The sequence below is a fragment of the Lactuca virosa genome, chromosome 5 (assembly GCF_052849685.1).
Source record: "Lactuca virosa cultivar CGN04683 chromosome 5, Lactuca_virosa_CGN04683_v6, whole genome shotgun sequence".
In the NCBI taxonomy this organism is placed as follows: domain Eukaryota; kingdom Viridiplantae; phylum Streptophyta; class Magnoliopsida; order Asterales; family Asteraceae; genus Lactuca; species Lactuca virosa.
This window is the reverse complement of record NC_136430.1, coordinates 243,810,593-243,823,673: the sequence shown is the minus strand read 5'-3', so window position 1 is coordinate 243,823,673 and position 13,081 is coordinate 243,810,593. Positions and strand designations below refer to the sequence as shown.

The 13,081-nt window shown below is 36.3% G+C and overlaps 1 protein-coding gene across 1 annotated transcript; it reads left to right on the top strand.

The window, feature by feature from the left end:
- Positions 1-7,831: 7,831 nt before the first annotated feature.
- Positions 7,832-11,997, top strand: LOC145114936 (glutamine synthetase, chloroplastic). Its single transcript, XM_079051061.1, has 14 exons — positions 7,832-7,969; positions 9,100-9,353; positions 9,505-9,544; positions 9,643-9,746; positions 9,838-9,886; positions 9,995-10,101; positions 10,168-10,255; positions 10,379-10,507; positions 10,594-10,668; positions 10,948-11,001; positions 11,100-11,137; positions 11,275-11,434; positions 11,520-11,580; positions 11,723-11,997. The coding sequence occupies exons 2-14, from the start codon at positions 9,106-9,108 to the stop codon at positions 11,860-11,862; spliced, it is 1,293 nt and encodes a 430-aa protein (XP_078907187.1). The 5' UTR covers positions 7,832-7,969; positions 9,100-9,105; the 3' UTR covers positions 11,863-11,997.
- The last annotated feature ends 1,084 nt before the right edge of the window (positions 11,998-13,081 follow it).

The window sequence follows — 13,081 nt, the reverse complement described above, 5'->3', positions numbered from 1 at the left end:
CATGTTTTTAATACTCTGATGGGATTTCTAATTGAATAAATGGTTGTTTTGATTGGTTAAAAGAAAAATTTTCACTTATAATTTTTGGGACGTTACAATTAATTTAGAATTAATCATAAATTAATTTTGGGTAAATTGGAATTAATTCGAGGTACAAGGGTTAAGCTGTAATTGTTCAAAAGTTGAGAAAATGATAGATTCTAGAACCTCCATGCATGGGACGGTTTTGAGAGGCTCCTTTAAGGAGTTCTGGAAGCCTCGAAATGCATAAAAGGAAACTAATTTGAATATGGATTAAAATGGATTATTTTAATATTTAATCATGGGTTATCCTGGTATCCTAGCAGCTATAAATATGACCCTTAGGGCTAGGATTTTTTCCAATTATTGCTAGAGAAGTCATAGCCGAAAATTCCATCCAATCTCCTCTCTCAACTCGTTCCTTAGATTTCTAGGGTTTTGGGTGTGGTCCATTAGAGGAATCATACTTTTGGTGCTTGCTTTCCAAGGAAGATCTTGAAGAAAAGTTAGTTGCTATTTTCGAAAATAGCAAATGTATGTTTCTAACATTATGAATTTCGATTATACATAGGTTAGATTAGGTTTTTCAAAATATGTTGCTATTATGAGAAAAACCATAGATCTATAGGTTGTATGTGCCCATAAATAGTTTTATGTAAAATCTGTTGTGCAAATCATGTTGATTAAAATTTTGTAACCTAGAAAACCTATGAGATTTAGATTAGGTACTTAATGTTAAGTACTAGATGTGGTAGTAGATGTAACATACACGTTTTGAAATCGTGTTTTAAGTAAATAATATTATGAAATATTATATAATTATGAGTAATGAGTTCTAACGGATAGTTTTTACTAGAAATGAAGTAAAACTATGTTTAGAATCATCCAGAATGTTTTGGAAGTCTTATGAGATTCCAAACATTAGGAAAATATTGAAATTTAACGAAATATAAAATTTGAAATAAGTAAAATTTTATTATTGAAAATTGTAAAGAATCTCATTAGAAGCATTTAGGCGAAAACCTCATCGAAATCCGAGTTATAACGAAGAAGTTATGACCAATCGAAGATCCGCGACAAAACCGGCACGTCGCCGAATGACGTAAAAAGTGAGTTTTTGATAAACTACTTTTTAGCCTTGGTGATCTAAATGAAAGTCGTGGTATTTGTTAAATCGAGAATTTTGATAAAAAGAACGCCAAAATCTGACTTCGTATGAGGAAGTTATGATTTTTCTAAGTTTCAGTTTAGCAGTAGACAGCTAAAAACTCGAACTTTAGATCGAGTGATTTTTAGCCGACACAACCTAAACGAGAATCGAAGGTCTCGTCAATAGTAGTACAACGGTAAAAAGACAGACGAAAACGAACATCGGATGAAGAAGTTATGAATTTTTTAACGGATTTTCCTGTCCTGGTCTGTTAAAAATAATAATATTAAAAATAAATTCAAAATTAGCCAACGAAGTCTAAACGAAAGTTGTAGAGCATAATTTTACCTACGCGTGCATATAAAGAACGTAAAAAACGGAGCCCGTATGCAAAAGTTACGGATTTTAGAAGTTCGGGGCACAATTTCCGAGAAACCTCGCATGGATAAGTCTGATCTCGGTGAGTCACCTGCCCCGTGTCCGATGCTGATGACGAGTTCGGAGAGGTCCAGTAGCCTTCCGACACGTTTCATCTCCGTGTCAAGTCCGAAGCGTGCAAGCTGTCACCGTCCGAGCCGAGCCGTCTGGCGTCCGACCCTCGCATCCGAGCCGCGCTGCTGCTGTCGCGTGGCCTTCGTACCTGCTGCCACCTGCCCTCTCCGGTCCGAACCTCGGCCCTATAAAAGGGAGGCTGCGAGTCCTCCCGGGGATTTTTGGGATTTTTCCATTTTTCACCCCTAAACTCAAATTTTCACTACTTCCACTTCCCCCGAAGCCCCAGGATTATTTCCAACGCCCGAAACACGCCCCGAAGTTCCCGAGAAGCCCGAAAAATTTATCTTTTCGGTTTTGAAGCCCAACCCTCGCAGGGCCCGGTTTTCAACGAAGAAAGCTAATTATAGTAACGAAGTGCTGCCCAAATTACTATTTTAACCCCCGGTTATTTCACGGTGAGTTTAATATATAGGAACAATTGTATGTTATGTGTTATATGTGCTAAATGCTTTCCTGAGTTATTTTGGTTTTTATACTCTTGATCATGTAGAGCATGTCTCGTATCACTTCTGGTATTGGCTTTGAGCCTCTGGCCATGTAGAGCATGTCTCGTATTATTCTGGTATCAGATTTATGCCTTTGGCCATGTCGAGCATGTCTCCTATCACTTCTGGTATTGGCTTTGTGCCTTTGGCCATGTAGAGCATGACTCGTATAACTTCTGGTATTGGCATAGGGCTATGTAGGGCTGAAAGCCTGTATATTCTAGCAAAATGATAATCAGAAATTGTATGTTTTCTTTGCCATTTGGGCTGAAGTGTTATTGATGTATATCAAGTAGTTGAAATTGTTATGTCTCGTTGATTGTATATCTTTGAATCAAATCATCGATTGACATGGAAAGTTTGTTGCATGATTCACATATGCCTTTGTTGTTCCTTGTTCCTCTTTACTTCTGCCATATTTAAGTATGTATATGGCATAACGTTATATTGTATCTATTATTGAACTCACTAAGCGTCACCGCTTACCCCTCTCAATGATTAACAATTGCAGGAGATAAGTAAGCAGTATGGTTATATACTGTCGGAAGATGTAGAATAGTTTTTACTATTACTTTTGTATTTCGGTTTATGTTTGTATAAAATTATAATATCCTGGGTAGTTATGTAAAATATTAAAACATAGTCGGTTTGTAATCACTTTACCAATATAAAATATTGTTTTTATGAATATGCATGTAGCATGTTATGGAGTAACAATTGTCAAGTATGAAAGTTTGGGTCTTTCAGAAATACGAAAGTTTAGAAAGGGGTTCTTTCAGTAGAAGATCTCTTAATGAGATAGAATATTATGAGACATGTGATGTATAAGACTATGGTTAGACCATAACATTTACATGAAAGATTATGAGAATAGTAGAAAGATGATTCCTTCGGGAATGAGATTATGATTTCTTCGGGAATGAAATTATGATTCCTACGGGAATGAGATTATGATTCCTTCGGGAATGAGATTATGATTCGTATGGGAATGAGATTAAGATTCCTACATGAATGTGATTATGGTTCCTACAGGAATGAGATGATGTTTCCTATGGGAATGGGATGATGATTCCATCGGGAATAAAGATAGATGATTCATGTGAGAATAGGATTATCTATGTCTACAAAAGATTGAGAAAGGTTTCCATGTGTGGAACAAGATAAGAGGTTTTAGAGAACCTTGATATAACCCGCGATGGATTAAGTATAGAGGATCCATGAAGGATGAAAAGTGCGAAATAGAGAGGTAAAGCGTAAAAAGAGACAGAAGAGTAGGAGAAGAAAAAATAGATGATAATGAGAATATTATGAGAGAGGTAAAGAGATAAGATGTGATGGAGATAGAGTTAGAAAGAGAAGAGTATGAGACAAAGTAAAGAGATGAGAGGAGAAGAGCATGAGAAGAGGTGCAGATAGAGTATGATATGAGATAAAGTAAGAGTTAAGAAGTGATGAGAAAAAAAGTAGATGATACATTTTCCTCTTTAATGCCTAAACGAACCTCGTTTTCCTTTGCTCCAAAAGTCATCATGGTATGAAATTTTTTGGAATAGCATTTTTAGCTGCCAGAGGCTCAACATGACTTATAAGTCGATTACAAATGTTGCCTAAGTCCTTAAACGCCATTGGACATGTAGTCGGGCAAGTCATTAAACTCTTTACATAAAAACAAGAGATGCAAGTTGTGTAGCAATTCTCTGATCCTTATTATGTGAACATTGTTATTCTATAAGATATGACCAATGGACATTCAAGCGTCACTCTTAAACTTACACTTTAGCTTACAAACCACAAATTGTGAACCAACTTACAGTAAATCCCTAGTACCATTTCTTATCATATTTCAACCAAGAAATTTACACCGTATATCTTAATCATATTCCCAAAGTAGTTAACTAAATTGCATAGTACAACAAATGTTTGTAATAGGGTCATGCCATACTTAAACTTATGGGGGGAGCACCTTGTCTTGTTTCAAAGGAAACTTATTTCTGATTAGTCTAGCCTAATTGTAACACCCCGTTTATTAAATAAATAAATAAGTGAATAATAGCCCTAAAAGCGGAATAGTGTAGCAAGAAGTTAGTTTTGGGAGTTAAAAAGGTTATAATTGGAAGTTGAGGGGTTAAAATGTAATTTTTCGGATTAGTTTGTAAAGAATTTTGGAGGTTGAGGGATGTTTAGTAAATTATGGCTTATTATGAAAAGATTTTATGGAGTCAAGGGCTAATGAGTAATTTATGGACTTCATTGAGAACAATTTGTAGAGGGAGGGGCTGTTTGGTAAATTTCGGACTTGATTTGTAAGGAATTTTAGAAGGTGATGTTTAAATGGTAAATTACGGACTATGTTTGAAAATGAATATGGAAATGAGGGGCTAATAGTGTCAACATGGAATAAAGTTTGAGGGAGCCGGGTATTTAACTGTTCCATTGCCCGCATAACCCTAACCCTAACTATTGCTTCAACCGCCACCCACCCTTATGCATCCCTCTTCCAACCGCCACCTCCATTGCCGACGACGGCGACAAGCTTGGTTGTCGCTGCTACCACCATGGTTAGAGAAAGCGAACCCCACCCTTGGTTGGTCGTCGCCGCTGCTGTTACTACCGTATCCTCCGCCGCAACCATCACAGTTGAAGACGAAGGCCGCCATGGAGCGCCATGGCAGTAGACGACCGGAAGAGACCCTTGGGTGGTCGTCGTCGTTGCTTTGCTGCTAGTTCACTCCGTCAAGTGCTTCGACCGTCGCTCCCGGACGCATCTTCACTCCGCCGCCGCTGTGGCCGCTAGGATTGCTGCTGCCATCGTGAATCAGCCACCTGCCGCCACTTATACTCCCTACTGCCGTGTCTTAACACCACCAGCCACCGTGGAGGTGGCTGTGAGTTGTGTGGGTGTGTGATTTTGCTTATAATGTGTTGTGTGTGTTTTGTATAGCCGGAAAAGCAATAAAAGGCCACCGCCACCACCTGCCACCGCTGGCCACCACAAGGTGGTTGTGTGTGTGTTTATTCCCTTAAGTGTGTGTTTATTTTGGGATTAAAGATTTGTACAATGTAATTAGGAAGTGGAATAATAAAAAGAAAGCTCAAAATCACCACCGTATGGTGGTGACTGCCGCCTCCTGCCGCCACCAGCCGCCGTGTTGGGTGGCGGTGTGCTTGTTGTGTTTGATTCGTTATGGATGTTTGGACAAAGGGACTAAAACCCTAATGGGCCTAGTGAAACCCTAATGGGCCTAATGAAACCCTAATGGATCAAAAGACTTAACTATTGGGCCTATTGGGTTGGAAACCCTAATTAGGGTTTAGAAAACCCCAATTTTTGGATATATGGGCCTTGGACTTATCGGGACCCACTTTTGGGCTATTAGAATGGAGTTGTAAATTACACCCAATAACACTATATGTCTTACCCAGTAGATTGATGGACTTAATGGATTAAGTCCTTAATGGGTTAAGTAAGAAACACTTAACCCTAATTGTCATTTTATGTGAAACCCTAATCTTACTTGGGCCTTAAGTTGGGCCTTTCTAGTGGGCTTTGGTGATTGGGATAATAATGGGCATCCAAGAACAAGCAAATGGGTTAGAAGGATTTAATGGGCTTAGGGTAAGGCCCATGTAAGGGGTTTGGGCCCAATTTGGAAAATTGGGCCATAGATGGGCCATAGTATGGGCCTTTATGATTATGAGACATTGGGCCATTAGAAATACCAAATGTTGGACTGGACTTTTTGGTTGGGCCTTAGAATAAGGCCATGTAAAGGCTTGGGCCCAATTTGGAAAATTAGGCCATATGTTGAGCTTTGAGCCATAATTGGACTTTTGGGCCTTTGGATTGGGCCTTGGGCTTGAATCAAGCCAAGTTAGGGGTAGAGTAGTCTTTTACCCCAAAGCATGGACTTATGATTATGAGTTGGAACCTAATTATTAATTGGGTGTTATTTTGATGTTGACAGTTCAGGAATCTGTCATCCAGCAGCTGCGGTTGGGTCTGCGGGACTTCAACAGTGTGAGGTGAGTTACCTTCCAGTAGAAGTGGGTCTAAGGCCACAATGCCGGCCCACTAGTAGGAGATGTTTTATGAGATGATTGTCTTTGTGATAATTGTCTGGTTTGCCACTGTCTGATATGCTTTATGTGCTAGGATGCTATATTATATGTGTTGGTAGTAGTAGGGGTGAAATAGTCCCCGGATACCGGTTGAAAGATACCGAAGGGTAGTCAATACCCATGTATGCCTAGCAGTATGTTCATGATATGTTATTATGTGGTAGTGGTAGGGGTGAAATAGTCCCCAAATACCGGTTGAAAGACACCGAAGGGGTAGTTAGTACCCATATATGCCTGGTAGTGTGTTCATGATGTATTAGTATATTGTAGTGGTAGGGGGTGGAATAGTCCCCGGGCCTGGTTGTGACTAACCGGCAGGGTAGGTCAAGCACCCCAGAACTGCTTGACATGGGTAGGTCGGGCACCCCAGAATGGCCCGGTAGGGTAGGTTAAGCACCCCATAATGGCTTGACATGGGTAGGTCAGACACCCCAGAATGGTCTGACAGGGTAGGCCAGGCACCCCAGAATTGCCTGACAGTATGTGTATTGTATGGTATGCGGTATGATGGGGGAACTCACTAAGTTTCGTGCTTACGGTTTACAGTTTTGGTTTCAAGTACCTCGTTTCAAAGGAAAGGAGCCGGCTTGGTCGCAACGCATCACACTATGTTTTTCCGCACATGAGATCTCTGGGATTACACTATGATATTATTTCATGATAACATGTTTGACTATTGACTCTTTGATTTTAACATGAGATGCTTATATGGATGTTTTATTACTTATGGTTTTACAATAATTTATTTAAAAATGAAATTTTTGGCCTTGAATTTTAGGATGTTACACCAATGCTACTACAAACACATTTTTTTATGTAGTAGGTAGTATGTTTGGTACCATGAATGCTCTCAGTAATTACACTATTTATTTGCTAAACATTAATGTTTGTATATGGATTAGGGCTTAAACTAAAAGAGGTGGATTAGTTACATAATTATTCTTTCCTTTCATTAGGCATTCTATTATCTAGCATCCTTAATCGATTAGGCATGTCATTGTAGTAAGAAGATCATGGCTTGAACATGTCCATGCAACATCTTACTTACCTTTACCCAGTCACACCAAAATGTATTAGTACATGATTAGATCAATTCCGGAATGTGATCGTTAAACTATCTTACGTCTAATAGTTATATTTACAAAAGTAAAAAAAAACAAACAATTCCTATTTACTATAAACCCATTTTAAATAATATTACACACATTTCTATTTTCTATTAACTTAAATACAAGTCTATGCCTACCTAAACATTTATTCACGTGGTTTAAAAATATATGAGATATTTCTCTAAAACGTACATACACATGAAGGGAACATAAATAAATTTGAAATGCTATGAATTAAATCCGAACGTTTAGGAAATTTGTTGATAAACTAAGTTGGGGTTGATGAGAAAACCTTATCCTATTGGAGTAGAGCAGGAGAAGCATGAGAATGATAGCTTCTCTTGATGACCTTAAAGAGACCAAAGGCGAATTTCCTCCACCCAAAACCCAACGCACCCCTATCTCATAAGGAAAGGCCAATCACCATATTTTGTTTGTTTTGTTTTTATTATAAATAAATAACCCTTTCAACACCCACTCTACAACTTCCAGTTTTCTCTTTCCCCCACCACTCTCCGACTGCTTTTCCGGTATGTTCTGCATCCCCTACATTGCTTCTTTTCTGTATTTTGATCGGAATCGGAGCTTTTCCTTTTTGTAACGGGAATCGAACTTCATTGCCCTTGGGGTAGCTTTGTATTTTTATGTCTTCCTTTTGTTCCTTGTTGATTTGTATGCATTTTGTTTACATTTGGCGATCATTTTCTGGATTTTGACTATCTGAATGCCAAGTGAACATCATCGATTGGTTTTGTTCCTTGTTGATTTGTATACATTTTATTTACATTTGGCGACGATTTTCTGGATTTTGACTATTTGACTGCCAAGTGAACATCAGATATTGGCCATTGTATGTCTGCAAAAAGAAGACCAGACAGTTGTAGATCTGTTTGCCATTAATCCATTTTTGACATAAACAATTCTTTCTTTCTCGCCTATCTAGATCCCTCCACTGGTTCTCCATGTGCTGAGAAGCAAATGACCAAACTACCCCTCCCTGGTCAACATTTCCTTTTCTTCGATAATCAATAATTGATCGTACATATATTATAAGCATGATTGCATCACTAAGCATCTTATTTATTTATTTACTGACTTTTGTGTTTTGAATCTGATACCCTTTACGAATAAAAGATTATAGAAAGAAAAGGGCACAATTAGGTCATAATTCATATTCATAAATAAATGAAAGACAAAGTCTTTGAGTAAACTAACCCCATTACAAGAATCTTGGATCATGCTTAATAGAAAGAGGAGGCTAAAGTATGTCATAAACAAATGACAAATATAGTTTAAGGAAACCCATAAGTTTTTAATAGTGGTGACTGGTGAGTGGCCCATATTAAAAAGATTTGCTAAATTAAATTTTCCAAGTACAACAAGAATAAATGAAAATAAAATGTTACAATAAACAGATTAATAAAAGTATGTTGATGTTTTTTGCATCTAACTCTAAAATCATATACACTTTTTACCTTTTTAACTTTTTAACTTTTTACAGTATAAGCAAATTTTGACTGTAGATCAGTCAATGCATACAATTTCCTTACAATGATCAAAAGAACTTACACTACATTGTTGACTTTTTGTGTTCTTGTTGACTTTTTATGTTTTCATTGACATTTTTTTTGTTTTTGTTGAATGAAATTGAAATGATTAGGTAAAAATGGCTCAGTGTTTGGCTCCTTCAGTGCAATGGCAAACAAGGTTAACAAAGAATGCAATGGAAACAAGCTCTATGACCTCAAAAATGTGGAACTCTGTGTCATTTAAGCAAAGCAAGAAAGGAGCATTTAAAAGCTCCACAAAATTTAGAATTTGTGCTTCATCAAGTGGAACTATTAATAGGGTGGAAGACTTACTAAACTTGGATGTTACTCCTTACACTGATAAGATCATTGCTGAATACATTTGGTACTTTCCTATTCCCTTTGTAAAACATTAAAAAAAATGTTTCAACACTTTGATCACAATTATCTAAAAACCAAATTGACTTCTTTATTTCATTTCTTGTAACCAAAAACATGACAGATTCCAATTTCATTTTTTTGATATTTTGAAACAGGATTGGAGGTTCAGGAACAGATGTGCGCAGCAAGTCAAGGGTATGTTGACTTTTGATTACTTTAATTATTTTTTGAATAGTTTAAATAAATAAAAAAAACTAAAAAGGTTATATATTTTTAAATTGTTTTTTTTTTAGACACTCTCGAAACCAGTGGAGCATCCTTCTGAGCTTCCAAAGTGGAATTATGATGGATCAAGTACTGGACAAGCACCAGGAGAAGATAGTGAAGTTATCTTATAGTAAGTCCAATTTAATAAATAAATAAATAAATAAAAATTAACAAATTTCATTTTACTTGAATTAGTTATAATTATAATTTTATTTTTGTAGTCCTCAGGCGATCTTTAAGGACCCTTTCCGTGGTGGCAACAACATCTTGGTGAGTTTATTACAATATTATAGTTTCAAGTTTCTAACTTTTTTCTTAATATTTTGAAAAATTGTTATTTTCTTAAAAATTTATTTAACCTTGATTCTATTTTGAAAGGTAATCTGTGATACATACACCCCACAAGGAGTGCCTATCCCTACAAACAAACGTGCTAAGGCTGCTGAGATTTTCAGTGATCCTAAAGTTGTAGCACAAGTTCCCTGGTAGGTTTTTTGAGCGAAAATTTAATGATTTTTTTTCATGAAATATTAATTATTTTGGTTTTTAAGGTTTGGAATCGAGCAAGAGTACACTTTGCTTCAACAAGATGTGAAGTGGCCTTTGGGTTGGCCTGTTGGAGGGTACCCTGGTCCTCAGGTATAAATATAATCATCATATTCTACTGGAATCAACCATTCCATTCCTTTCATGATTCCGGTTAAACAGATTCCATGGAAATCACTTTTATTTAATTTTTTTTTTCTTTTTTCTAATTCATAGGGCCCATACTACTGTGGTGCGGGGGCAGATAAGTCATTTGGAAGGGACATATCTGATGCACATTACAAGGCCTGTTTATACGCTGGAATCAACATCAGTGGAACCAATGGTGAAGTCATGCCAGGACAGGTTTTTTTTCTTCTACTCATTTTCTTTATTATTTAATTTTTTCTTTATAAAATCAAAAATTTTATGTCACAAATTGTGTTTCACAGTGGGAATTCCAAGTGGGTCCCAGCGTTGGAATCGAAGCCGGAGACCATATCTGGTGTGCCCGATACCTCCTTGAGGTAAAACATCTCCATTCCATTTCCACCAATAAAAGGGCAATTCTGTCATTTCATAATCTTTAGGGTTTTAGTCTTAGCACCCACATTGTTGGAGTTTTAATCCCAATGTGGTTTGGGCTTCTTGTCAGACACCTACTGGCCGGCCTAATGTACCTGATTTATATCTCACATGATACTGTGTGGGAGACAGTGCGGGCCAGCTCAGAGGTTGTTGGAAGAAATAAAAAATAACTAAAACCGATACTGTTTCTTGAATATTCTTTTTTTTTTTTTTAACAGAGAATTACTGAACAAGCTGGTGTTGTTTTGACACTTGACCCTAAGCCAATTGAGGTAATCAGTAATCGAGTTTTTATGTGTTGAGTGTTGACTTTTTTATCAGATATTATAATTTACCTTTTTTTTTTTTTTTTTTTTATCTATGTTGACAGGGAGACTGGAATGGAGCAGGATGCCACACTAACTACAGGTACTTGTTTTTTTATTTTTGGTTGGATGGAATGGAATGGACCATTCCATTCCATTCCTTCACTGATTCCATCATACCAAACACAACCATTTTTCTTACATTAAAATTCACATACATTTTCTTTTAATTTTTTACAGCACATTAAGCATGAGAGAAGAAGGTGGATTTGAAGTAATCAAAAAGGCGATTCTGAACCTATCCCTTCGCCACGCAGACCACATCAGTGCTTACGGTGAAGGAAATGAAAGACGATTGACAGGAAAACACGAAACTGCCAGCATCAACACATTTTCATGGGTATCTAAAAACATAAAAAAATATTCATACCAAAAAATATAAACCAATAAAACACTCTTAAAAGTTTTATTTTGTTATCTTGCAGGGTGTTGCTAACCGTGGTTGCTCAATCCGTGTGGGGCGTGACACTGAGAAGGCAGGCAAAGGTAAAAATAGTTTTACTCAATCTTCTACATGAAGTTGTTCTTTCTGTATTAAGTCAATACTAAATTGAGAACTACTTAATGAATGTTTTTTTTTTTTATTTTATTTTATTTTTTATTTTTTTTTATGGTTTGTTGTGTGTAGGTTATTTGGAAGACAGGCGTCCAGCATCAAACATGGATCCATACACAGTGACTGGATTACTTGCTGAAACTACTCTCCTGTGGGAGCCTACTCTTGAGGCTGAAGCACTTGCTGCTCAGAAATTGGCACTAAATGTGTAAAACAATCAAATGAATCCATGTTCTTCCGAAGCTTGGATTTAGTTATTTGTTTCTAGTTGATTTTCTTGAAGAACTTGTGTAGATAAAGCTCCCAAAAATCATCATGGCTTCATATGCAAATCTGTTTTTGACAAATTGGGTGTTGTTTTTTCTTTTTTGGATATTGTTGAATAGTTTATGCACACATTTTAATGTGTGCATAAGTCCTTTTGGTCCGGTTTGAGTAGGTTCTTTTCTACTTTTGCTTTTTTGGGCTGAAGAAAGCACCTTTAGGTTTGAAGGTATTTTCTAGCAGTCTGATTATCTATGATAAATAATTAATAATGGAGTTGATACTCATAATAGTCTCTTTAATTTTTTTTATCTCGTTCTTTTTTTAAGTTAACTACATCTAACACTGAAGTATTTTTGAAACTTATTTTTTTTCTCATTATAGAGGATTTTAATAATGATTGGCACTTGGTAAAAGATTTAATGTAAAAGTAAACTTTATAATTCAGGGATTAAAGTGTACTTGGTTTTGGCATGGTTCTAAAAAAACACGGACTTTGTGCTGTAAGGCATGAGTGTTATTTTTCAAGGCAATTTTTTATTTAGGGAAATTGAATGATCTAACCATTTTTGTATTCTATTTTTTAGAAAACGACTGTTATTTTTATTAATTTTTTTTTGAAAAATGACCATTTAAACCGGAATGCCTACATTTCAAACCCAAATTACAAAACAGATAAGTGGGGTAAATGATTTGACCTGGTGTTGTGGTCATTCTTATATCTATACCATGTATTGTCCAGAACACCTATTTTAGACTCTGTTTCGGACTTTATTTTCGACTTCTCCAATCTCATTTCAGACTATTCTAAATTCGAAATATGTCTTCTAGCAGTGAATTCGAAATATGTCTTCTAGCAGTGAAGAGTTCCAACATTTGTGGGTATGTATTGTTTTTTTGTTTGATTATATGTGACTATATGTGATTATATGTTCAAAATAAAGTTGAAGTGTTTTTTCTATGACTAAATGATTAATTGGAATAAATAATTTTCTTTCGTTTTTAGTGGTTGTTATGTTTATTGTATAATTATATGTGATTAATAGGACTACTAAAACCATAGAAAAATAATTATAAATATCTCCGAAATCTGTAGAAACTGTTCCAAAATACGTAGATCCACTCCGGAACTTGTAGAATTATTCCGGAATATAGAGTCCAGAATAT

Coding starts and splice junctions, on each gene's coding strand:
- LOC145114936 (XM_079051061.1), top strand. CDS start 9,106: ATGGCTCAGTGTTTGGCTCCTTCAGTGCAATGGCAAACAAGGTTAACA. Junction 9,747..9,837: donor GATAGTGAAGTTATCTTATA/GTAAGTCCAATT, acceptor TTATTTTTGTAG/TCCTCAGGCGATCTTTAAGG. Junction 10,508..10,593: donor GTGAAGTCATGCCAGGACAG/GTTTTTTTTCTT, acceptor TGTGTTTCACAG/TGGGAATTCCAAGTGGGTCC.